The 27,300-nt window shown below is 39.4% G+C and overlaps 1 protein-coding gene across 5 annotated transcripts in view; it reads right to left on the bottom strand.

Annotated features, from left to right (window-relative positions):
- LOC137602135 (RNA-binding motif, single-stranded-interacting protein 3-like) overlaps positions 1-27,300 on the bottom strand; it is a 139,245-nt gene that overhangs the window by 73,494 nt on the left and 38,451 nt on the right. For all 5 annotated transcript variants that reach the window (XM_068324749.1, XM_068324746.1, XM_068324748.1 and 2 more), the window contains one exon: positions 18,859-18,917. In XM_068324749.1, coding sequence (XP_068180850.1) covers positions 18,859-18,917 — 59 coding nt within the window. The remainder of the gene's footprint in view (positions 1-18,858; positions 18,918-27,300) is intronic.

The following is a 27,300-nucleotide window of genomic DNA, read 5'->3' as shown; positions in this document are numbered from 1 at the left end:
GGTTAATGTACAAGTTAAAATAACTGGGAATGATGGCTTCAGCAGTGCTACTTTACCTGTATGCTGTCACAGGCGCTGATGTAATCAGTCTGAGATTGTAGATCCAAGGGTACCATCTCTGGTGCGGATGTTGGAATGGGAGGCTGCTTGTTTATCACCTGTGAATTCAGATCAAAACAATCGTTTGCAAGCTGGTAAACATAAAACCTGCTATTTGTAGATATTTCTGTCTTAAAAGCACTAGTTCAAGTGAAAGCAGCTTCTGAAATGACATGTAAACTCAAAAATAACAGCATTGTTCAGTCTATACCTGAGGAACAAGGAAATAAAACAACAAATGAAGGAGTAACATGGGTTACATTCAACATAGCCATGTCAAACCTCTAATACTTAATAAAGTGCTATTTTATGACAGTAATGACTTGACTTAGTTGTTGACAGGTGTTGCCAATTGTTTATAAAGTAATATATTATAAGTTACAGACGGAAGGGCCCCACAAGGATAAGACTAGAAACGGAGTGTGTAAAGTTAACTGGCTGCAACAAAAGAGAAAACTGTGTGTCCAGGATTTCAAGACCCCACAAGGACAAGACCAGGGACACATGAGTGTGTAAATGCATAGAGGTGAATGTAGACAGAACTAGAAATATGACTGAGGTCAAGTCTGTTACTTCAAATAGGACACAAATCCAGGCAGTAACCATTAGTGAAACACAAGCAGCACTAGCCCTTCTTATTCTGGTTAATGTACAAGTTAAAATAACTGAGAATGATGGCTTCAGCAGTGCTACTTTACCTGTATGCTGTCACAGGCGCTGATGTAATCAGTCTGAGATTGTAGATCCAAGGGTACCATCTCTGGTGCGGATGTTGGAATGGGAGGCTGCTTGTTTATCACCTGTGAATTCAGATCAAAACAATCGTTTGCAAGCTGGTAAACATAAAACCTGCTATTTGTAGATATTTCTGTCTTAAAAGCACTAGTTCAAGTGAAAGCAGCTTCTGAAATGACATGTAAACTCAAAAATAACAGCATTGTTCAGTCTATACCTGAGGAACAAGGAAATAAAACAACAAATGAAGGAGTAACATGGGTTACATTCAACATAGCCATGTCAAACCTCTAATACTTAATAAAGTGCTATTTTATGACAGTAATGACTTGACTTGGTTGTTGACAGGTGTTGCCAATTGTTTATAAAGTAATATATTATAAGTTACAGACGGAAGGGCCCCACAAGGATAAGACTAGAAACGGAGTGTGTAAAGTTAACTGGCTGCAACAAAAGAGAAAACTGTGTGTCCAGGATTTCAAGACCCCACAAGGACAAGACCAGGGACACATGAGTGTGTAAATGCATAGAGGTGAATGTAGACAGAACTAGAAATATGACTGAGGTCAAGTCTGTTACTTCAAATAGGACACAAATCCAGGCAGTAACCATTAGTGACACACAAGCAGCACTAGCCCTTCTTATTCTGGTTAATGTACAAGTTAAAATAACTGAGAATGATGGCTTCTGCATTGCTACTTTACCTGTTTGTTGTCACAGGCGCTGATGTAATCAGTCTGAGATTGTAGATCCAAGGTTACCATCTCAGGTGCGGATGTTGGAATGGGAGGCTGCTTGTTTATCACCTGTGAATTCAGATCAAAACAATCGTTTGCAAGCTGGTAAAGATAAAACCTGCTATTTGTAGATATTTCTGTCTTAAAAGCACTAGTTCAAGTGAAAGCAGCTTCTGAAATGACATGTGAACTCAAAAATAACAGCATTGTTCAGTCTATACTAGAGGAACAAGGAAATAAAACAACAAATGAAAGAGTAACATGGGTTACATTCAACATAGCCATGTCAAATCTCTAATACTTAATAAAGTGCTATTTTATGACAGTAATGACTTCACTTGGTTGTTGACAGGTGTTGCCAATTGTTTATAAAGTAATATATTATAAGTTACAGACGGAAGGGCCCCACAAGGATAAGACTAGAAACGGAGTGTGTAAAGTTAACTGGCTGCAACAAAAGAGAAAACTGTGTGTCCAGGATTTCAAGACCCCACAAGGACAAGACCAGGGACACATGAGTGTGTAAATGCATAGAGGTGAATGTAGACAGAACTAGAAATATGACTAAGGTCAAGTCTGTTACTTCAAATAGGACACAAATCCAGGCAGTAACCATTAGTGAAACACAAGCAGCACTAGCCCTTCTTATTCTGGTTAATGAACAAGTTAAAATAACTGGGAATGATGGCTTCAGCAGTGCTACTTTACCTGTATGCTGTCACAGGCGCTGATGTAATCAGTCTGAGATTGTAGATCCAAGGGTACCATCTCTGGTGCGGATGTTGGAATGGGAGGCTGCTTGTTTATCACCTGTGAATTCAGATCAAAACAATCGTTTGCAAGCTGGTAAACATAAAACCTGCTATTTGTAGATATTTCTGTCTTAAAAGCACTAGTTCAAGTGAAAGCAGCTTCTGAAATGACATGTAAACTCAAAAATAACAGCATTGTTCAGTCTATACCTGAGGAACAAGGAAATAAAACAACAAATGAAGGAGTAACATGGGTTACATTCAACATAGCCATGTCAAACCTCTAATACTTAATAAAGTGCTATTTTATGACAGTAATGACTTGACTTGGTTGTTGACAGGTGTTGCCAATTGTTTATAAAGTAATATATTATAAGTTACAGACGGAAGGGCCCCACAAGGATAAGACTAGAAACGGAGTGTGTAAAGTTAACTGGCTGCAACAAAAGAGAAAACTGTGTGTCCAGGATTTCAAGACCCCACAAGGACAAGACCGGGGACACATGAGTGTGTAAATGCATAGAGGTGAATGTAGACAGAACTAGAAATATGACTAAGGTCAAGTCTGTTACTTCAAATAGGACACAAATCCAGGCAGTAACCATTAGTGAAACACAAGCAGCACTAGCCCTTCTTATTCTGGTTAATGTACAAGTTAAAATAACTGAGAATGATGGCTTCTGCATTGCTACTTTACCTGTATGCTGTCACAGGCGCTGATGTAATCAGTCTGAGATTGTAGATCCAAGGGTACCATCTCTGGTGCGGATGTTGGAATGGGAGGCTGCTTGTTTATCACCTGTGAATTCAGATCAAAACAATCGTTTGCAAGCTGGTAAACATAAAACCTGCTATTTGTAGATATTTCTGTCTTAAAAGCACTAGTTCAAGTGAAAGCAGCTTCTGAAATGACATGTAAACTCAAAAATAACAGCATTGTTCAGTCTATACCTGAGGAACAAGGAAATAAAACAACAAATGAAGGAGTAACATGGGTTACATTCAACATAGCCATGTCAAACCTCTAATACTTAATAAAGTGCTATTTTATGACAGTAATGACTTGACTTAGTTGTTGACAGGTGTTGCCAATTGTTTATAAAGTAATATATTATAAGTTACAGGCGGAAGGGCCCCACAAGGATAAGACTAGAAACGGAGTGTGTAAAGTTAACTGGCTGCAACAAAAGAGAAAACTGTGTGTCCAGGATTTCAAGACCCCACAAGGAAAAGACCAGGGACACATGAGTGTGTAAATGCATAGAGGTGAATGTAGACAGAACTAGAAATATGACTGAGGTCAAGTCTGTTACTTCAAATAGGACACAAATCCAGGCAGTAACCATTAGTGAAACACAAGCAGCACTAGCCCTTCTTATTCTGGTTAATGTACAAGTTAAAATAACTGGGAATGATGGCTTCAGCATTGCTACTTTACCTGTATGCTGTCACAGGCGCTGATGTAATCAGTCTGAGATTGTAGATCCAAGGGTACCATCTCTGGTGCGGATGTTGGAATGGGAGGCTGCTTGTTTATCACCTGTAAATTCAGATCAAAACAATCGTTTGCAAGCTGGTAAACATAAAACCTGCTATTTGTAGATATTTCTGTCTTAAAAGCACTAGTTCAAGTGAAAGCCGCTTCTGAAATGACATGTAAACTCAAAAATAACAGCATTGTTCAGTCTATACTAGTGGAACAAGGAAATAAAACAACAAATGAAGGAGTAACATGGGTTACATTCAACATAGCCATGTCAAACCTCTAATACTTAATAAAGTGCTATTTTATGACAGTAATGACTTCACTTGGTTGTTGACAGGTGTTGCCAATTGTTTATAAAGTAATATATTATAAGTTACAGACGGAAGGGCCCCACAAGGATAAGACTAGAAACGGAGTGTGTAAAGTTAACTGGCTGCAACAAAAGAGAAAACTGTGTGTCCAGGATTTCAAGACCCCACAAGGACAAGACCAGGGACACATGAGTGTGTAAATGCATAGAGGTGAATGTAGACAGAACTAGAAATATGACTGTAAGGTCAAGTCTGTTACATCAAATAGGACACAAATCCAGGCAGTAACCATTAGTGAAACACAAGCAGCACTAGCCCTTCTTATTCTGGTTAATGTACAAGTTAAAATAACTGGGAATGATGGCTTCTGCATTGCTACTTTACCTGTTTGTTGTCACAGGCGCTGATGTAATCAGTCTGAGATTGTAGATCCAAGGGTACCAATTTCAGGTGCAGCTGGTGGAATGGGAGGCTGCTTGTTTATCACCTGTGAATTCAGATCAAAACAATCGTTTGCAAGCTGGTAAAGATAAAACCTGCTATTTGTAGATATTTCTGTCTTAAAAGCACTAGTTCAAGTGAAAGCAGCTTCTGAAATGACATGTAAACTCAAAAATAACAGCATTGTTCAGTCTATGCTAGAGGAACAAGGAAATAAAACAACAAATGAAAGAGTAACATGGGTTACATTCAACATAGCCATGTCAAACCTCTAATACTTAATAAAGTGCTATTTTATGACAGTAATGACTTGACTTGGTTGTTGACAGGTGTTGCCAATTGTTTATAAAGTAATATATTATAAGTTACAGACGGAAGGGCCCCACAAGGATAAGACTAGAAACGGAGTGTGTAAAGGTTAACTGGCTGCAACAAAAGAGAAAACTGTGTGACCAGGACTTCAAGACCCCACAAGGACAAGACCAGGGACACATGAGTGTGTAAATGCATAGAGGTGAATGTAGACAGAACTAGAAATATGACTGAGGTCAAGTCTGTTACTTCAAATAGGACACAAATCCAGGCAGTAACCATTAGTGAAACACAAGCAGCACTAGCCCTTCTTATTCTGGTTAATGTACAAGTTAAAATAACTGGGAATGATGGCTTCAGCATTGCTACTTTACCTGTATGCTGTCACAGGCGCTGATGTAATCAGTCTGAGATTGTAGATCCAAGGGTACCATCTCTGGTGCGGATGTTGGAATGGGAGGCTGCTTGTTTATCACCTGTAAATTCAGATCAAAACAATCGTTTGCAAGCTGGTAAACATAAAACCTGCTATTTGTAGATATTTCTGTCTTAAAAGCACTAGTTCAAGTGAAAGCCGCTTCTGAAATGACATGTAAACTCAAAAATAACAGCATTGTTCAGTCTATACTAGTGGAACAAGGAAATAAAACAACAAATGAAGGAGTAACATGGGTTACATTCAACATAGCCATGTCAAACCTCTAATACTTAATAAAGTGCTATTTTATGACAGTAATGACTTCACTTGGTTGTTGACAGGTGTTGCCAATTGTTTATAAAGTAATATATTATAAGTTACAGACGGAAGGGCCCCACAAGGATAAGACTAGAAACGGAGTGTGTAAAGTTAACTGGCTGCAACAAAAGAGAAAACTGTGTGTCCAGGATTTCAAGACCCCACAAGGACAAGACCAGGGACACATGAGTGTGTAAATGCATAGAGGTGAATGTAGACAGAACTAGAAATATGACTGTAAGGTAAAGAACTTAATTATTTTACATTGAATAATTAGCAGTTGAAATGAAGTTTGTTCCCAAAGATATGTTTTTGCTATGCATCCTAAATATCAACTTTATAACAGTGTATTGTGCACCCAAATAATGCCCTGTACCTTTATTGGCGTCAATATGTCATTCAATAAATGCTGGTTTGTCCCTCGCAGACAGAATGTATGATTTTGCATCATCTGCAGGCCCTAATCCTGGTTCTCCTTGTTGACATTAGGCCTCTGTGAAAATATTGTTAAATTGTTTCAAATGTATCCAACAACACAAACAACATCCTACCAAACTAATAACTGATTTAAAGACATATTCATAATCATAGTTCATAATCATCTGGAATAGTCATGTTGATGTATACTTGGAAGTTGCACAAATTTTAAGGTACTGTGATAGAGCCAGCCTGTCCTTACCACAATTTTTTCCAATCTCCTACATTCATTACTATTAGTTTAGTGTATTCTAATTCATTTGAACATTTTTTATATCAACATGACCTTGTATTACAACGCGTACACTACAACATCCAATTTAAGTCCTAATTATTTCAGTAGGTTGCTCCACATGGTCAGCACCTCACCAAACATTTGTTTGCTCCACATGGCACACCCTGAACATTTGATGCTGCTAGGCCAGTTATGTATTACATTTTTTTCAGTTTGTCCCAATTTTTATTATGTTACAGGTATACCAAAGTATACCTGGCCCTCATCAAAAGAACTTTACAGGCACTGTCCTTTATAATGGTTAAATATCTGTTTTGTCAAGGTGCAGACATAGGGAGACACAAATGTAAACACATTCCAGCTTCAATAGATCAATATTCAGAACTGGATTCACTCAACCCATAACCAGATATAGTACATTCCCTGATAAACATTTCTACTTATCCCCCAAAAGAGAAGGCAATACATGTTCTTGTTGATTGCTCATATCCATTTTGTCAAGCAAAGATCAATATACTTTTATAGGAATTTCCACCTCAATGCTTCTCACAAGCAAAATGCCACATCATCTACAAATTCTATTGTTGTCACCAGAGCATCTGTATTCACCCAAAACCACAATTTAAAGCAAAATGAATATTTTATTTTTTCCCAAAACTGCACTGTAACTCAAAGTACAGTTAGAGAAAAGTCAGCTATATATATAATCAAATGATGTCATTCAAAAAGCATTCGTAAGTTGAGAAGTGCTCCTTTGGGGTAAAAACATGCATGTAGAAGGGTTGCTGAATCAACCATTCTGAAATCACCACAAACTCAAATTTACATTTCTGCAGTTTGTATGATGGGCTGTATCACACACAAATGGACAGTATCCAAACACCCTGAATGCATCACTAACATTGCATACGGCCTCAAGTCAGTAAATTAAATTACTACAATCACTTTCTGCATATCTCCAAGAAACTACAGATGTATCCAGTAGGATCAGCTGAACATCAGCCTCAGACTCTGGATGAGTGTGAACTACGTTGACACGCCTTCCAAAACCAGCGTTACATGCATGCTAGCATATACGTGCACGACACGTGCACGCAGGTTAAATATATAAAAATAGCATTAATATTTGTATTATTCTGGCTATCAGTCAAAAATAATGTGTAATTACACACATATACGACCAAATACCACACACAAAAACTTTTAAAACGTGATTTACGCACACGGGTACATACACTCATCGCGCACAAAAACTAGCATCAGTACTGGTTATTATTCTTGCTGTCAAAAACCGTGCAGTGACGCATCGCCTGTCTGACAACTTTCTGTTAAAGCCATGTTAGATTCGTGACGTATTAACACACTTACCTCGGATTTCACCACAGGAATGTGCTTTCAGCCACAACAGAAACAGAACTTCCGTGTCCGCTGCTCTTCATCCAACTTCTCTCCGTGACTCTAATGAGATGCGGACGTCTGATGAGTTGACTGGCAGCGCCGGCAGTCGCGCGCGTCTGAGCGTCACGTGCCTGTCACGTGACAGCGGACTGGCTCCCTGCAGCCACACTGATCACGTGACAGCGGACCGGCTCCCTGCAGCCACACTGATCACGTGACAGCGGACTGGCTCCCTGCAGCCACACTGACGCCTTGAATACATGAAGGAGTTCAGGAGGGAAACCAGGTCTGGTAGCCCAACAGCTACATGACCTCTGAATGTATGCTCACAAATTAAACGCGGTCTTGTGGTCTGTGTAATATTGTAAATTCTGTGATTGTATGACAGCAGATAGTAGATAATTTCTGCCCAGGATTAATAAAGTAAATTTATATACTTTATTAATCCCTGTAGGAAAATTATTAGTAGCACAGTATAGACCCCACTATTAGTTCTGGTGTTATGCATACAGGCCCGTAACACTCAGAGACACACAAGGGGCCTTCCTGCATTCAGTGACATCTCCCGCTGTCAGCTCACACTCAGAAGTGACCGCCAGTCTCTCACAGCGGAGGGGGGGGAGCGGGGGTGGGGGAGGGGCGGCGGCAGCTCCACACAGCAGGTCAGGACAGCAGAGTCAGGGGAGGCCAGACAGAGGAGCAACAGGGAGGGACAAGGATATTCCTAAACACGGTAAAAAGTAGTGCTGTCAGGCGATTACAAAAATAATCTCATTAAAACTAGGATTTGTAATTAATCTAATTAATCACATTTTAATCTCATACCTGCTAAAGGCCCCCAAATAAAGAATTTGAATTCTAGGACATTACAAAATTGTAGCGCATGACTAATCAATAGAATACACCAAGAAGAGATCACGTGTACAACATTCCAAGCATGAAAACCCTCTCTCAAAAAAATCATCCCTGCAAGAGAGGGTTAATAAAGCCCTCTCTAACAACCAACAGCTGGACATCCTGAACCCCCACATCCTTCTCCTCAGTTACCTGTCATTTTATTGAAGACGATAAAATGGTGTCCTGCCTTCTGAACTGTTTTGAGTTCAGTGACAGACACACATCTGAGAACTTAGCAGAGGAACTGCTCAGAGTGGCAAAAGAGTGGAATGTTATAAACAAAGTAGGTGGTTGTGTTATTGACAATGCAGCGAACATAACCAAAGCAGTTAAAACCCTGAAATGAACCCAGCACAATTATGAAATGTCTTGCACACACAATTAACCTGATTGTGAGAGATGCTCTGAAGGTGATGAAGCCTGCTGTGGAGAAAGTCAATAGTGGAATATTTCCACAGGAGCACAACAGCCACACACAGGCTCAAAATAACACAACGACAGATGGACATGCCTGAGCTGAAGCTCAGAGAAGATTGTATGATAAGGTGGAACTCCACCTTTCATATGATAAAACGGATTCTGGAGTCCAAGGATGCAGTCATCTCTAACCTAGCTGTTATCAATGTACCGGTCGATCCTCCGAGCCAAGAGGAATGGGAGGTACTGCAGGAGGCATGCACTGTTCTGGAGCAATTTGAGGAGGTCGCTGTGGAGATCAGTGCAGACAGGTGCAGTATACAAATGTTGTTACATTATTATTAGTATTATTATTATTAGTAGTAGTAATTGTTGTTGCATTACTGGAATAAAAGGCTGAGTAGACATGAAATAATTTTAATACACCTGCACATAAAACAAAGCGTAATATTAACACCCATTGTTTATTCTTTTTCAGCTATGTTACAGCCTCCAAAATGTTAATCCTGCGCAGGGTTCTGCAGAGAGTGACAGCTCAGAACCAGACCAGCGTAACCACAGCATGTGAAAGAGCTAGTAGAGGCTCCCTGTGCATCCATGGACAGAAAGTTCCATAGAATGGAATATAACACTGTTCTGTCAGAAACCAACATTCTTTATCCAAGATTCAAGAAGCTGACCTTCAATGACACTAAAGCAGTTGATGAAGCTATTCAGAGAATAACTGCAGCAGCAGCAAGGTTCAACCAGCCAACTCCACTTCCAGGGGGCCAAGATGGAGCAGAGGATGAGCAAGAGGGGCCACAAGCATCTGCTGTTTGGAGATTCTTTGAAGAAAGAGCAAGTGAAGACACTACAAGAAGGAAGCCTTCAGCAGATGCAATACTGGAAGTGAGACCCTACCTTGAGGAGCCCCTTTGCCAGTTACGTGCAGATCCACTAAACTGGTGGGAAAACAAGGCTTCACTTTGCCCACACCTCACACACGTGATGACATGGAGACTGTGCATTGGTGCAACGTCATTTCCCTCCCAGAGAATTTTCTCCAAAACCGGGCAGATCATGACTGACAGAAGAAGCCGAATCAGTCCCTCAAAGCGGACACACATGGTGTTTCTGAATGCCAATCTTCACTAAACACATTATTTGGATGCTGATCTTTTTCTTTTGTTTTACATATTTTCATTTATATTTTGTTGTGTTGCGAGGTTTTAAGGGATTCTGTGTTGTTTGACTGTCGATTTTTTTAATATAAAATAAGTTTTAAGTTTAAATTCATTTAAAGTGCACTGTAGAGTGAAAAAAATAAAGGCATACTTATATAATAAACATATATAAATAAAAAGTATGAGATTTTTACATTATTAATTCATTTGTACATAATTTTACATTATAATTTTATATTATTGGTATAATATATTGATGAAAGCAACAAAAAAAGAGCTGGAATTCCCATCACTTAAAGGGACAGTAAAGTTAATTTTAAGTGACATATATGTTATTCATCATTATGAAAAATAGAAGAACATTTTTTATATCTGTATCATCATCCGTTTGGTCAAAAAAAGCTTAAAATCTGCACTGCAGCAGCTTCCGCATTCAGTGGTCACGTGGGCGTCATACGTCACTGGGGCCAAACATAGCTTAGCAGCCATAAGAAACAATGCAATCCACGTCGCGATTAACTCCAAAAATATCATGGTTACCTGCATGGTGAACGGTTGTGTCAACAGACTTGACACAACAGACGCGACTTTCGAATAAATTCACTGTGGAATGAATAACAACTAGAGTTGTTATTCATTCCACACAGTCCAATAGTAATAAATGCAGTTAGCTCAATGCTATCATAATATGTACAATCTCATTGATGGGCTAGCGCATTAGCATTTTTAGCGCGATACCTTCCCAGAAGGTATTCTAAAGAACGACAGGTCCTTGTCTTCGCGTCTTTTTGCTGTTCTGTTGACACAACTGTTCACTGCGCAGGTAATCATGATATTTTTGGAGTTAACCGCGACGTGGATTGTATTGTTTCTTATGGCCGCTAAGCTATGTTCGGCCCCAGTGACGCCCACGTGACCACTGAATGCGGAAGCTGCTGCGGTGCAGATTTTAAGCTTTTTTGACCAAACTGATGATGCTACACATTTAAAATTTATTTTTTCTTCTATTTTTCATTATGATAAATAACATATATGTCATTTAAAATTAACTTTACTGTCCTTTAATAACTTTCATTTTCTGGCGCTGGTTGTGAGCTCTTATAAGTTGACACTAGTTTAACAAGTTAAGAAAGTTTTAAATATTGAAACAGCAAAATTATAACTTCTAACCATTAATGTACCTGCAGCGTTTGTCTGTCTCCCCATGTCCCCTCTCGCGTTGCCCGACTGACTTTCTGTAACACCACTTTAGGGAGACAGATAGGCTGCACGCGGTTCACAGATAGGCTGTGCGCCTATTTACAATCAGGTCCTTTCGAAACTCCAAAAAAGATTGTCTCAGCAGATTAACCCAGGTGATGTGTCTCATGCTAATGACCCTCAATAGCATACAAAGGCTCGGTGAAACTAGCATTTCAACATTTTTGTTTATTTATCATCTATCCATCCATCTATCCATCCATTGGTCTGTGTCTGTTTCAACAATGTCTGCATTTTATATAAAACCACTGCGGAGGATTTATTATTAGACAACAGTTGTCCTGGCAACATTAACAATTATCGAGCAAATGAAGACCGGTCTGTGAAAATATTGTCTTAGATGAAACCGGTCAGTGGCGCAAAAAAGGTTGGGGACCGCTGCTCTAAAGCATAAGCAAGAGATCCATGTATTGTGGTTTTGGGGCAGCAGTTGCTCAGTGGTAAAGCAAGCGGTAGAGCGGGTCGTCCAATGTTCTGAGATGGGGGTTCAGATTCCCGCTCGTGCCCAAAAACACCCAAAGTGTGAGCTGATGGTGGGAGGTGTTAGCTCACGTCTGGAGCACTGCTGAGGTGCCTTTGAGCAAGGCGCCATCATCTTAGAAGTTGCGCATTGGATGCGCACCACGACGGAGCTGCCCGCCACTCTACCTCCCTCTCACCTGCATGCCCAAAGGCCCCTTGTGTGTGTTACAGGCCTGTACACACTATTTAGATGCATGTAACTACTAACCTGTGTGTAGAGTGGAGTCTTAATTTCCCTTTGGGGATTAATACACTTAATAAAAACTTTTTTTTTTTAATTAAAATGAAAACCTTTTCATGAGAGTTCTAATGAAACATTCAACCAGCTATCCACCCATCTATCTATCATCTGCCCATTTATCTATAATCCATTCATCCATCCATGTATTTGTTTTAAAAATCATGATCATCATGCCCGGCAGTTAACAAAAGAAAGCGAGCCAACCTTAGCTTGTAGCTAGCTAAAAAGCTCTGAAGCACAGGCAATAGATCCATTTGAAGTTGTGGTTAAACATGTGCTGCAGAGGTTTATTGAAATATCCATCCATCAATCCATCCATCTGTCTATCATTGTCATTTAACAATCATCATCATGACCAGCAGTTAGCAATACAAGCTAACGCTAACGCTAGCTAACGTTAGTTAACATTAGCTAACATTAACATTTGCTTCAGAGTTGGATTAAACACAATGGCATAGAAAAACTATCAATGTACAAATGTCATCCATCCATTCATCCATCTTCTGTTTATCTATCATCCATCCATCTATCAATCCATCCATCCATTCATCCATCCATCCATCCAATGATCATCAAGACCAGCAGTTAACAATAGAGTGCTAACACTAGCTTGTAGCTAGCTAACATAAAGCATAAACAAGAGATCCATGTATTGTGGTTAAAACATTTGCATGAGAGTTCTATTGAAATGTCCATCCATCTTTCCACCCATCCATCTCTACATTTCTACTGAAATATCCATCCATCTGTTTATTTTTATGTCATTTAACTATCATCATTATGACCAGCAGTTAGCAATAAAAGCTAATACTAATGTTAGCTATTTCTAGCTAACGCTAACGCTAGCTAACGCTAACGCTAGCTAACGCTAACGCTATTTAACGCTAACGCTAGCGCTAGCTAACGCTCGTTAGCTAGCGTTAGCATTAATGTTGGCGTTAGCTACGTTAGCATTAGCTAACATTATCTAACATTAACATTTGCTGTAGAGTTGGATTAAACACAATGGCATTGAAAAAATATGTCCATATATGCAGCTCAGCAGCACTTCCTGCTTTTCCTGCTCTTGCAGGAAGTTGGGATACACACTTCCTGGAGTGTGTGTGAGATGCAGTACCATTTCCTACCACCAGGGTGAAAATGCACACACACCTGTACCCAACTTTTGCTACCTTATGGGACATGTCAAAAAAAAGGCAGGGGGCATATCAGGAGTGTCCCCTGAGCCTTTTGCAATGAAAAACCTTGTGGGGCCCACCATTTTGGGGTGCCTAAGGTCTTTGGGCCCCACAACGTTGGTCTAATCCAGGTCTGAAATCACCCTAAGGTAATATAAGTTAGTTCACACATACACACACACACACACACACACACACACACACACACACACACACACATACACATTTATGTGTGCTTACAGATACACATGGAGGCACAGATAAACATACTCTCTCTCACACACAACACACACACAGACACACACAGACACACACACACACAGACACACACACACACACACACACACACACACACACACACACACACACACACACATACACACACACACACACACACACACACACACACACACACACACATACACATTTATGTGTGCTTACAGATACACATTGAGGCACAGATAAACATACTCTCTCTCACACACAACACACACACACACACACACACACAGACACACACAGACACACACACACACACACACACACACACACACACACACACACACTTATGTGTGCTTACAGATACACATGGAGGCACAGATAAACATACTCTCTCTCACACACAACACACACACAGACACACACACACACACACACACACACACACACACACACACACACACACACACACACACACACACACACACACACACACATACCCTGAGCTCCCATCTAATCTCCTGAGCTCCCAGAGTTCCTGGCCTTGGGCCATTAGAAGGGCCTAACTGAGTAGAGCTAGAGTTAACAGGAGAGATGGAGCAAAGGAGGAACAGGGAGGCAGTGAATAAGGGGAGAGCAGAGAATGGTGAGAAAGAGAGAGAGAACAGAATGAGATTAGCAGAGGAAGAGAATGTGGGGGGGGGGGGGTCAGCAGGAGACATTTAGATAGAGAGAGGGAGGGTGCTTCTCTTTGGGAAATGAAAATCCTTTACAAACTAAAGTGGTTTCCTCTCCCTTCCTTCCTCCATCCTGTGCTCTGTGCCCTCTACATCCCCCAGAGCTCCCACGCTGCTAACGAGAAAACTGTCAGTATATTTAAGGCTGTGCTTCATACAAAACTAAGGAGTGTGGAGAAAAAAATATTCACATTATATCTGAGAAGCTAAAGATTTAATTCTTTATTCACTGAAAATGAAATTTCTAGGACTTCTAGGAATTCAAATTCATCATATAATGTATTAAAAATAAAAGTATCACATAATATGATGGTTTGGAAGTCAGTGCAGCATGAAATAATTTACCAAGAAATGTTGGGAACATGACACAAAAGCAACTGTTTATAAATAAAGGATGAAAACTTTCTGCATTGATAATTCTTTATTTCTAACTCTTGCCTTGCCTTCTACCACTCTTTTCTCTCATTGCAAAATCTTCCTGAAGAGAAGAGGCTATCTGCCAAATCATCAGTTTCAAAGGTTCCCCTTCCTTTTCTGTCAGCCCCAGGTTATTTTTACCCCCTCCTTCCAACTCTCATTGCCTCCTCCCATCCCTCCCTCCCTCACCACAAGAACTCTCTGTGCCAATTTGTACTCTTAGTCACGCTAAGCACTTATCGTGTCCCCACCGAATGCCTCTGCAATCAAACCAACACTTATCCGGTTGTAAGGCATTCTAATGGTCGACTGATAAAGAAAGTCCTTCATTGTGAGTTAACAACTGGCTAAGAGATGTATACAGTCTACATCACAAGCAGTGAAATTGCTGATTATGGCTACATCCTCTAAAAATTGTCAATGCAGCCACAGCTGCAGCATTTGTAGCAGTCTATTTTTAAAAATAAAAAGCTTAAATTTTGTGTTGAAAGCTTCGGTTTGTCTCTCCAACATTAAGCTACATAAAGGTCTTTTCTGGCTTGCTGTCTTACCAGTTGTGTTCATAGATCAGATCAGAAAATGTGATATTATCAAGAAAATCAAAAAGACAAGAAAAAAAAATTAATCCAAAAAGGAAGACTTTCCCAATTCTCTATCTGTGGCTCTTATGTTAATTTTAGTTAAATCTTGCAGGAGATAATAAATCCATTCCAAAATTGGGTTTATCATCAATCAGACGTGTGAATCCGTAGTGGGGCAGCTGCAGCTCAGAAGGTTGAGTGGCCAACAATCTATCAGGAGGTCGCTAGTTCAAGCACCTTCCCCTCAGTCTGCATGTCCAAGTGTCCTTGGGCAAGATTCCGAACCACAGATCGCCGTAAGGGCAGCCCACTACACCTGAAGAATGCAGACATAGAATATTCCCCTGGGAACAACAAAGTATATCTCAATTAATTACATCCATCCATTCAAAGCGGTGATGTGTTGTTGTTGTTGTTCGTTTGTTTGCTAGTATGTCCACCAAACATCTTCGCAACCGTTGCAGATAGACAGATGGAAAAAAAAAATACTCGGGAGGCAAAGGGGATGAAAATGAGATGATGACCTTGACCTTGAGAGAACTAGGTCAAGGTCAAATTTCAACTTTTTGTACACTCAAGAACCGGATAAGATAGAAAGACAAGGGAGAAGGCCAGTGTGAGTAAGACAATAGATCCAAGCTAGTCCTTGGATCTACCTATGCACTAACTTTTATCTATGGTCAAAGCTAATGCATAGCTTTGACCTATCCTGAAATGTCAAAGCTATACTACTTTCAGGGTACCCTGACCTACCCTGAAAGTAGGTCAGAGTAAGTAGCTGTATGTTGTAGTCTCTTACATAGAATATTCCCGTGGGAACAATAAAGCATGGCTTAATTAATTCTGCTTTGGAAATTTAAACAAAAAATAGTCACAGGTATCTATTTTTAAATAGAGCTCAGTAATTGCCTCAAACAGTAGGGAGCTGTAGTTTTTATTAAACACTAATCAAACAGGAATAAATTGTGTATTTGTTTTGGTTCCTCTAATGAATATTTATGGTAGCAGGACTCAGCGGGAATGACTCAAAATAAACCACTGTGCCCATGTCCATGGTAATGAAGGAACATGCCATCTAGTACAACAATGCAGCACAGTAATGTGTTTCTGGACAGTAGCAGCTCTGTGGCTTAGATCAAAATGCTTCAAGCTTATTTGACTTATATAAGATATTGGTTTTAACACATCAAATTTTTACTTAGAATATCACATCTTTTAAGGTTGCTCTAATTTTCATTAACAAACTCTGACTGGTGACTTTTTCTGATGAAAGGAAACTCAAAATAAAAAACTAAACAGATGCAATTTTTTACACACTAGTAATTGGTAAGCATAATAACTATCTAAACAGGAGCACCGGAACTGCACTGATTCATGCACTTAAAGGTCCATTCAAAGTTATACAAAATAAGAGAAATAATAAGTTGGGGAAAAAAATAATTGATTCTGTGGTTTACAAGGTTTTCTACTTTCTTTTCAACTGTGCAATAACACTGTCAAGACAAGAATCCTAATGTTTTATCAGAACTAAAGCATTTTTTGATTGTGTAATCAAAATAATCCTAAAAGGAATATACAATCACAGTTTTGTAGTCTACTGAACTTCAGTGAACAGGTTTGCAGCATTCTTTTAACAACTGGAGAACTCATTTTATGTTTTCTATTTTTCCTTTAATGGTTTTATGAATTAATGAACACCATTGTGTGTCAAAGTGTCGAGATGTTGAATACAGGGGAAATGCTCCATGGATTAAGACATAAACTGTACATTAAAAAAAAAAAAAGATTATTGAATTGTTGTTTTTGGATAAATAGTACTAGTGTTCCCATCATAATGTTAAAATAACCAGGTCTCCAGTCACTAGGAATACAGTATTTTCTGCGCTAAAAAGCGCACTGGCTTATAAGGCACACCTTTAATGAATTGTTTATTTTATAATTTGTTTCATATATAAGGCACACTGGATTATAAGGCGCATATAATAAAAAATATTAAAATACATTTAAATAACTAGTGGCTTTAGTTGCGTTATCTGTCCACTAGCCACTAGTAGAGCATCCATGACTGTGAGTACCTTTAATCGGCTGTGAAAGGCTATTGTAATGTCAATGAGGCCATTCTGAGCCTCATCAAGGAAACCTGATCACTTGATCACTTTGCCATCTTAGAAAGAAGTCAACACGCATCTTAAAAAACCTGACATTGAAATCTGGTTAAATTCATTACGAGTGCAGTCAGTGCGAACAGAGCGGATTATTTCCTGATCTGAAGTTCGAAGCAGATATTTAAACTCCGACGTTCGTCTTCGTTTATTAAATATTGTTTGATAGATCGGTAGTCCAGTCGGAGGTGAGGTGCAGCTATTTGCTGCCTAAACAATTTTTTAACCAGTTTTTAATGTCAGGCTGCTAATTTACTGGCAAATGCGACACTGTTTCACTCCTAGAACTGACTTTAACGTCGGTGTCTCACCGCCGTGAATCTCACAGCACGTCGCTGCAGACAGAATGCTCCTACAGGCTGCTCTGCTGTCAAACAGCAGGTCGGTGAGAGTCGGCACTTCAGCGACGCCCCTTGACTACCGTTGTTAGTGGGCGTAGTACGGCCTGAATACTGTCTGATGGTGCCCCTGGTGGCGTAGTGCAGCATGACTGCCGGCCAGACTGCCGGCTTTTTTTCAGCAATCTTGTTTTTAACAAATACTAATATCAATATGAATCCATATACAAGGCACATCGGATTATAAAGCGCACTACGGGATTATGTGAAAATTATAGGCTTTTAGGTGCGCCTTATAGTGCGGAAAATACTGTATTCCTTACATAGTGATCTTAAAATTAATTAATTCAATCAGATTGAGTCTTTCTTTACTCATACTGGTGAGTCTTCATGTCGATCATGGGGCATTTGTGCTGCTGTGCTGGTCCTGCATGTGAGTATACCTTCTGAGAGCAGTCTTGGCAGATAAAAAGTAATCATGCTGAAGACATGCTCTTGTGCACCTCTTCAAAAGCAGACGACGACAACCATATTGATTAGAGCTTTGTGTTCAGACCACTCCAACAATCAAGCGGATTCTCTCAGACACTTGAACGAGCCTCATCTATGACATAGACTATTTCAAAGACATTCTGGATATTACAATGTTTTGTTATCCATTTTGTTCTGGTCAAAGACAAAAATGGAACTGTCTCACTCTTAATAGCATCTTGACTTCTAGTATCATCAACATGCAATTGTGTAATAATCTAAATTCAAAATAAAGTCACTCCAGCAGTGCATCATTTAGATAGATTAAAGCGTGACCTGTTTCTTATTGTACAAATACTATTTTGTATAGCACAACACAACAAGAGGCTCAAGGAGGCCCACAATTGATACAAAAATTTCTGCAGTTTTGAAAACTTAGATCAATGATATCAATGATAGCTTTGTCAATGTTTTGTAAACAGAAATTTAACATTTGTGGAAAGCAAGCTCAACTTTTAATGATCCTCACTCACCTTTGCATTGATTGGTGTTCTTGTCCAGGATGGCCTTGGTTGACACTATTTTCCCATATCTGAAAGACAAACAAAAATTCTAAGTAATCATTGAATCATTTCTGCTGCTTTTGAGAAGTGGATAAATTTAGTCAGTTTGGTCCAGACTGCAGCATCTCAAAAAATAGATGAATCATTGAGAGAAATGCTTCATACGTATTTATGGCCCCCAGAAAATCAGTCCTTAGAGATGTTGGTGCAGAGCTCCTGACATTTTATGTCATTATAATTGTGGCCATGAAGTTATTTTAGCATTAACATTTAGCTCAAAGCAAAACTATAGAATAAAGTGATGTTTAAATTCAGGAATTGTAGATATCAATATTTTCAACTTTCACCTGTTTCTTCTTCCTTATTTCCCCCTCCAACACGCTTCCATTTGCTAGCTCTCTGTTCTCAGAAATAAGTTAACAATGTTTCTTATCGGCCTACTCTTTCAGTCAACTTGGAAAGAGGTGAGCGAGAAACAGTCAGAAAACTAAGAAGGAGGTTGAGAAGGTATGAGGAGCGATGTGAAAAACAGACTGACGAAAACAGGGACAGAGACAAGAAGAGGGAAAGAAAGCCTAGATCACTGCCTGGCTCTGTGAACGAGCCGGTTTAATTAAAGCTTTTTTTAACACTGCTGCACAATGACTGAGTGCCTGGCGGAGTGACTATCAAGCAGATTGACAGACTGGCAAGTTGGCTGACTGGCTAGGTGAATGGCTGATTGCCACAGGTGAGGGATGGAAAAGTATGTTCCCGCTTCCCTTTTAGAGAAAAACAAGACTATGTGGGAGACTGAAACATTAGAGAAACCAGGGGGAGATACAGTGTGGGAGGTTGCAAGCACAGAGGGTGAAAAAAAGAAGGAGGGGTGAAAGACTTGGAGGAATGAGAAATAGAAAAGAAGAGGGAGAGCAGTCATTCAAAAGATAAAAAGAGACACTGAAGGCGAAGAGGAAGCGAAGTAGTCAGGAAGCGATAGAGAGATGTAGAGGTGTTTAATAAAGAAGAGATCATTTAGTTGTCACCATCAGGAGAGTCTCTGTCAGCCAACTGCTTCTGTCAGTGAAAAGAGGAGAAAAGAGACAAGCTCGCCTGACAACCACACATCAAACTCTATTGGGACAGGAGACTTTAGCTGTAAAGACAGAAAAAAGGCTTTAAAAGGCTGCTATCACACATCACAAGACAGCTGAACAGCTTATGATGTTGGAATCGGTAGGGAAAATCATTTAAAAAGATTTTCTTTTTTCACACTAATAACAGAAAATGCAACAACAAGGCTATTTACAATGTTTCTGGAGGTATTGTTGTTAAAGCCACGGCTGGAGGTACACAAGGTCTTTGGCCTGAGATTTGAAGAGCCATCCACTGGCTGAAGAAGTGAAAAAGGAAAACAAAAACACGCAGAAAAAAGGCAGGAAAAGAAAATCGCCCACACACAAAGACAGACACACGTACACACAAGCACACAAGGCAACATCATAGTTCAAAAACACCAAAGCAGTAATCACACACATTACACACACCATCTGGCAATACCCTGCTCTTTGTTGACTTCTGCCTCGCTATGATTCAGGCTTTGGTGTGTTTGTGTGCATCAGTGCAAGAGTGTAAACAACTTCAGTGCATGTGTAACTGAATGTGCCTAGACACATCTGAGCGTGTGTGTGTGTGTGTGTGTGTGTGTGTGTGTGTGTGTGTGTGTGTGTGTGTGTGTGTGTGTGTGTGTGTGTGTGTGTGTTGTGAGTATGAAAGCATGACAATGATCTCATGCAGTATCGGTATTTTGGCAGGTTGTTTTTCCTGGTAGAAAAGAGAAACCCAGATTGTCTAATTCATTTGAATGTGTGCATGTGTGTGTGCGTGTGTGTGTGTGTGTGTGTGTGTGTGTGTGTGTGTGTGTGTGTGTGCGTGCATGCATGTGGGCGTGCATATATGCCATGTCAGAATGTTTATGATAGAGTAAGAAAATTGAGAGGAGAGGAGAGGAGAGGAGAGGAGAGGAGAGGAGAGGAGAGGAGAGGAGAGGAGAGGAGAGGAGAGGAGAGGAGAGGAGAGGAGAGGAGAGGAGGATGACATCATGGCCTTAGGGAAATGTCAAATTACAGTAACACGATTCCATTCAAAATAGTCTCTTATCCTCTTCTCACTTCATTCCATTTTATCCAGACAGCAACAACAATCCTCTACTGTAACGAAGACGTGGAAGAAAGTATTGATAATAGATTTCACACTGAAGAAAAGAGGGTGAGGAGACTGTTGAGAACTTTGAGAAAATTGCAGCATGTCCTGACCATCATGGAGTTCCAGCACATTTGATGAATAAATAAATCTGATTGGCAGTTTCCTGCTTAATAATGCCAAGCTTGTTTATTTTTTTATGTGCTGCAGCAGCGGCCATTTCTTACATTAAGATGCACACTCAATAAATCAGAATGCAATGTCAGTCAAACTCTGGCCTTTACAGGCCAGCACTATGGGGTGGGGGTGGAGGGATTGGGGGGTGGGTGGCTTACAGGCAGATTTTTTTTCTTTCACCTTAATGTTTTTAGTTTTGTTGTATTTGAATCTGTCTGACTGTATGAAGCGTGTTCGACTCTCAAGCTGCAAGAACAGTTATTATTCAGTTTTTAAAAAATTAAGCTGCTGGGTTCTGTTTGCTGTCTTTTGATTGTTAGCAGAAGGTATGAATGTGGCTAGCTGAGATTAGCATTGCAATAGGTTTCCATTTCATTAGATAGAGTGTAACAGGTCTTACATCACAGCCACCAAATAAAATTCTTTAGGTTGCTTGCACGCTGTTTTGGACACTGGTTCTGCCGTTCAATGACACAGGAAACACAATTCTCAGACATTTTAGGACCGTATTGGACATCACTATCAGACCTGCTGTCAATTAATGAATCAGCTCTGATATCAATCATCATTAAGACACCACAGAACAGGAAAGGATGAAGGTAAAGTATCCATTATTTAAGTCTGTAATAAAATATTAATTCATTAAATTACATATTTTCTCTGGACGTAGTGTAACGTAGTGGCACCAAAATTTATGGTTCCCCACCTGCCAAACCATACCTTAACGCTTAAACACATCAACAAAAAACCGCAGAAAACAGACGGTTGCAGTTTGAGCTTCCTTATTCCATTACCCACCGATGTGCCAAAGGCACAGCGAGTGAATAGGTTTGAAAGTGATCTGGGCATGTAATTTGCTTCCACTGGATGTTCATCATGACAAGTGTGAAGCAACACTGAAGCAATTTTCCAACAAGTGTGACAACGAGATATAAATCACAGCTACATGTAGGTCTGTATCCAGGCTTTTATTCTCTATATACAGGATGACACGAGACTCAAAGTTAATTTCCTGTTGGATTTATTGATTCTGCAGTTCCATAAATAATGACATTACAATGTATACTGTAATAAAGCATACTGTACAGTATATGTACACACACACACACACACACACACACACACACACACACACACATGTTCAATTTCTCACCACTAGAATAAACAGAAGACAGGAAAAAGGAATGAAATTAAAATTAAAATTCCCATATCCTACGGTATATTTGGTTGAAATTACTCAGCAGAAGTAGCTGGCAAACCTTAAAATCTGTGTTTTATTTGAATTGATAGAAAAGCTCCTGAGCCTAAAAACACAACTGTAAGCCAAAGAAGAATACCTATCTCCAGGATCAGTCAGGGTCCAGCTGGTGACAGTGGGTTTGACAATCCTTTTGGGACCAACAACGTCTGTTCTTTGACACATGTGAAGACCTGAGAATATTTCCTGACACTGAACTCTGCTTTTTTTCCTCTCCAAGAAACATAATACCAGAGAACGGTAAGACCACTGAAATTGACACTATGTTTTTCCAGACTTTTAAGATTTCAGAGGAAATGTCAATAGGAAATTCAGCGTAGTCGCTTTCAACAGCCTTGATAAAATTTATGTGTATCCCGGTTGTGTTTGTGTGTGTGGGCATGTGTGTGTGAAGCGTTAATGGCAGTCCTCAGAGGACTCTTGCAGCATCAGATCCATATTTTCACTTCCTTGTGGAGTTCTGTCAGCTGCTCGTCTTTTGATGTCTGTTGAATTGTACTAGCCACCCACGTACACACACCCACACACACACACACACACACACACACACACACACACACACACGTTCTTCATATCTCTGCAGGATGTCTGTGAGTCTACACGTACAATATGTCTTTGCGAACATTTTTTGTGTCTGTAAATTGTGTTTCATCTCAGGCCATCTATGAGTACATGTTGGTGTGTGCATACCAGGGTACATGCAGGTTGTTCTCTGTGTGTTGTATTTCCCAAGTGGGGATGAAATACAGCTGTCATATGTCTTGGATCTCCCTCACTTTTCCCTATCTGTGCTGGTGAGACTCAGACACAGAGAGGACTGAGAGAGTAGAGTGCTTCAGATGTTTTTTGAATTCATTCCCCATATGTATTTGGACATGTTCTGGCACCAAAACAAAAGTAAGTATTTATATGATGAAAAGACAATGTGCAGTGAATTCATAAGATGGCTTGAGTTCCTGTAACATCAGGTTTATCTGCTGAAAGGGGTTTTTTTTGTGAATTTTAAATCAGTAGTTGTGAGGTGCTGTGGCACAAGAAGCTAGTGCTATAACATTGAGGTAAATTAGTCTGATCATGGCTATGTGGTTATCATTACATGAATAAAAACCAAAACACCTTGTTAATTATTTTCTTTTCTCGTTGGTTTAATATATTGGTAAACGGGTAAGAGTTCAAAGCCATTAAAATATGGCTGACTAAACATGGTCTATCTGAAATACAAAGAAACATATAGATATCTCGTCAGCTGATTGTGTGCTGAATTTGTTCTTTAGTCTGATGATAAGGAGATCCCAAATGTTGTGCTGTGTCCCCAAGAGGCATAACGATAATTGATTTGCATCATATTATACTGCCATACAGCTCTGCTTTTGTGTAACTGCTTGACGCTTGATAATTTCCACGTTGGTCAATTATAGCTTTCTATTCTCCCATTTTCATGATGTTTTGGATGTCAATAAATAAAACTTTCCAAATGTATGTGTACTTCAATCGAGCATATATTTGTTAATGGGTAATTCCATCACAATATTATTGCTCCTACTTAAGAAAAACAAGTTGAAGTTTCACAGTGAGTTAATTCAATTGAACTTTGAATTGAACTACTGGAACATGTTTGGAGAGTTTAAAATTCAGAATGCTGCAGAGGAAATTGAAGGATGTCTTGATTTCAGATGAGAGCCTCCAGCAGCAGAAACAAGGAAGCAACGTGACTCTCAACATGTCCTGTATTTTATTTTGATTTCTCCTCATGAGTGTGAACAGGTTGGTTCAAGTAAACACTCGCCACAGCCTCCTGCTTGTGGAGCAGAAATACTGTCATGTGAGGACAACTGTTTTAAATTCATTTTATGTATTACAATTATTTCAATTTCATGAACTTTTAGTTTTCAATCTCTGAAAGTATGTTGAGACCACAACTGAATACATTGCTTTCCAGCTGACAACCCTTGTCCTCCAAGACACGACAGAACCCCCTTAGTGGAAATCTCTCACACGCACAAAATTCAAGTGTATTGTATTGTGTGTGTTTTGTACCACCTGATCCATGTGAAATATGTTAATCAACCAATAATAACTGCAGTTTTGAAAAATATATGGAAATACTTAATCATTTATTTGATAGATGGATGGATGGAGCATGTTCCAGCTAAAATATGATATTATCATTATGTTTTGCATGTATTTAGTTTCTCATTTTAATTTAGTGTACAGGTTTTATCTTTACTTTAATGAAAAAAGTTTTGTCAAATAAACAAAAATAATGTCAAGTGCCATGGAGACATACGTAAGTACAGTAAAGGGTCTAAAATGAAACATTGCACCATTTAGCTCAGGATCGGAATATTTTGCAATCTGATACACAAGAAACATTAACAAAACAAAAACATTAACTTTTTATTACAGCACACATCCAGTGGCAAAGAACAGATCAGACAAATCTCAAATGTGGGACTGAGAAACATTTCCACATACTAATGCCATACTGACCAAACACTTAGGATATCATTGATTACATGATGCTAGAGGAACATTTTATTTTGAGGGTACTGTTATGGGTGAGTTATGACCTTGAGCAGGCAAGCAGTGGAATTGTTTGTGCATTGTACAAGCTGCTCTGACAAACACCAAGAACTGGTTCATGACAGACAGACAGACAGACAGACAGACAGACAGACAGACAGATGGATGGACAGATGGACGGATGGATGGATGGACGGATAGATAGATAGATAGATAGATAGATAGATAGATAGATAGATAGATAGATAGATAGATAGATAGATAGATAGATAGATAGATAGATAGATAGATAGATAGATAGATAGATAGATAGATAGATAGATAGATAGATAGACAGACAGATAGACAGACAGACAGATAAACCAATAGACAGATGGAGTGGTAAGTGTAAGTGCAACAGAAAGATGACAAGTGAGAGTGAAAGCAAGGGAGTGAGAGAATTGCCCTTGTACCCTCCTCTCCATTCCGCTCACGTTCTGCTCTGTCCCCAGACGTTAAAAGTGTGTCCATAGTTTGGGCGACCGGGGGAGTGATTGGAAATGTCAGCTGACAACAGCACTTTTCACTGACACCCTGAGAACTGGCACGGAGACAGAGTGAGGGGGGAGGGGAGAGTGATGGAAGATGGTGGGGGGGGGGGCAAAGGGAAAAGGTTGGAGGGAGGAAATGAGGAGCATGACAGAATGTGAAGGAAGAGACGGTGCTTGTAGGCGGGCTGGCTCACACTTGAGAAAAATCCACACTTGGTAACAATAAGGATGAGGTTGTCACTGATGTGAAAGAGTGTGTGTTTTAGTGTCTCAGAACTGTCCTTCTTCGATTGATTGTAACTGAGGGTGATTTGTACACTTACGTATGGGAGTCGCAGGAAGCTGCCACTCTTATTTCTGAAAGCTGGAGAGATTTGGAAATTCAAGTCTAAGTCTGCCGCCCAACAGCACACACAGCTCCCCATCCCCCACTGACCTTTCCTAAATGTTACTGGCCACTTGGCACACTGACTGGGCCTCTAATGAAACTTTTATTGGCCGCCATTTTTCACCCTGTTCTTCCAGAACGCCTCCGGGCCTAAGTTGAAATACAACAGGAGAGCAGTGCAGCTGACACGCAGAAGGACAAGGAATGGTAAGTGTATGTGAGTTATAGACCTCATTCCAAATGTTTCTATTTAAATATATTTAAATTTAAAGCCCTTGCCTGCTGGATAATCAGACCTATATATCTTTCTCTAAATACACTTGATAATATCTTGTAATAGCTGTAGGCAAACAGGACCTTTCTCATTTGCTTCGCGTATCGTGTTGACTCCATTTACTCAAAAGTGGATGATTGGAAATAAGATATGCTGGATCAGCATTTAGCACAAGGGAACAGGACGAAGGGTTGCAAACAAAAAAAGCAAAGTAAAATCAGTACAGCTACCTTGTTCCCCATTTTTAGGGAAAACAGATGACTTAGATATATAGCTGAGAGGGTTAGCCCTCTTCTGCTGTCATATTAGTATGTAAGAAGTAATAATTCATTGATGGTGGTTACACCATTTGGTGTAAAAGTAGATAAAAGCTTATTCCGAGAAAGGTAGAACAATGTGTCAGTGACATATATTTCTGCCTGAGAATCATATCCAAATCACATCATACTAACAATGTTGAAATTTATTTAAGGTGAAAAAATCAATCCAGATATGATGAAACTATACTAACCTGCTCAGACCTTTTAAATAATGTCCAAGTTTGTAGGAAAGCAACATAATGCTCTAACCATTATCTAGTCCCCATTTGTATTCAATATTTTGGAAAATTAAAAAAGCAGCTTTGTTATATTCCCACTTTTTAAAAAAAAAGTTTAAGTTTTTGTTCTTTTTCTTTTTTGATTTCAATTTGCTGAGGAAGATCGACTCAAATGACTGGAAACACCAGAATAACTTTGTGGTTTTTGTCAAATGCTTTTCCATTGTTAACTATTTTAATGGAAAACTTTCAATTTCAATGTTCATAAGTTATTTCAACATAACGTCTTGGGACAAAAGGAAAGCGATGGTAAAGTTTAAACAATGTTGAATAACAATGATAATACTTGACACAGCATGACAAAATGTAGGTGTACGTTCATATGCAGTATATATTAAATTAATACAATCACTTAAGTAGTGAGAGAAGAAAGAAAACAGTGAACTGTATAGACTGGATGAAGGTGACTCCAATGGATAAGTGGAAAAAATTACACAATGCAAATACATTATGTATTTATAATAAGTTCAGTGGGCAAGATTT

This window comes from Antennarius striatus, chromosome 9 (assembly GCF_040054535.1).
Source record: "Antennarius striatus isolate MH-2024 chromosome 9, ASM4005453v1, whole genome shotgun sequence".
NCBI classification, from domain to species: domain Eukaryota; kingdom Metazoa; phylum Chordata; class Actinopteri; order Lophiiformes; family Antennariidae; genus Antennarius; species Antennarius striatus.
Note: the sequence above shows the minus strand (reverse complement) of the source record. Positions and strands in the feature narration are given on the sequence as shown.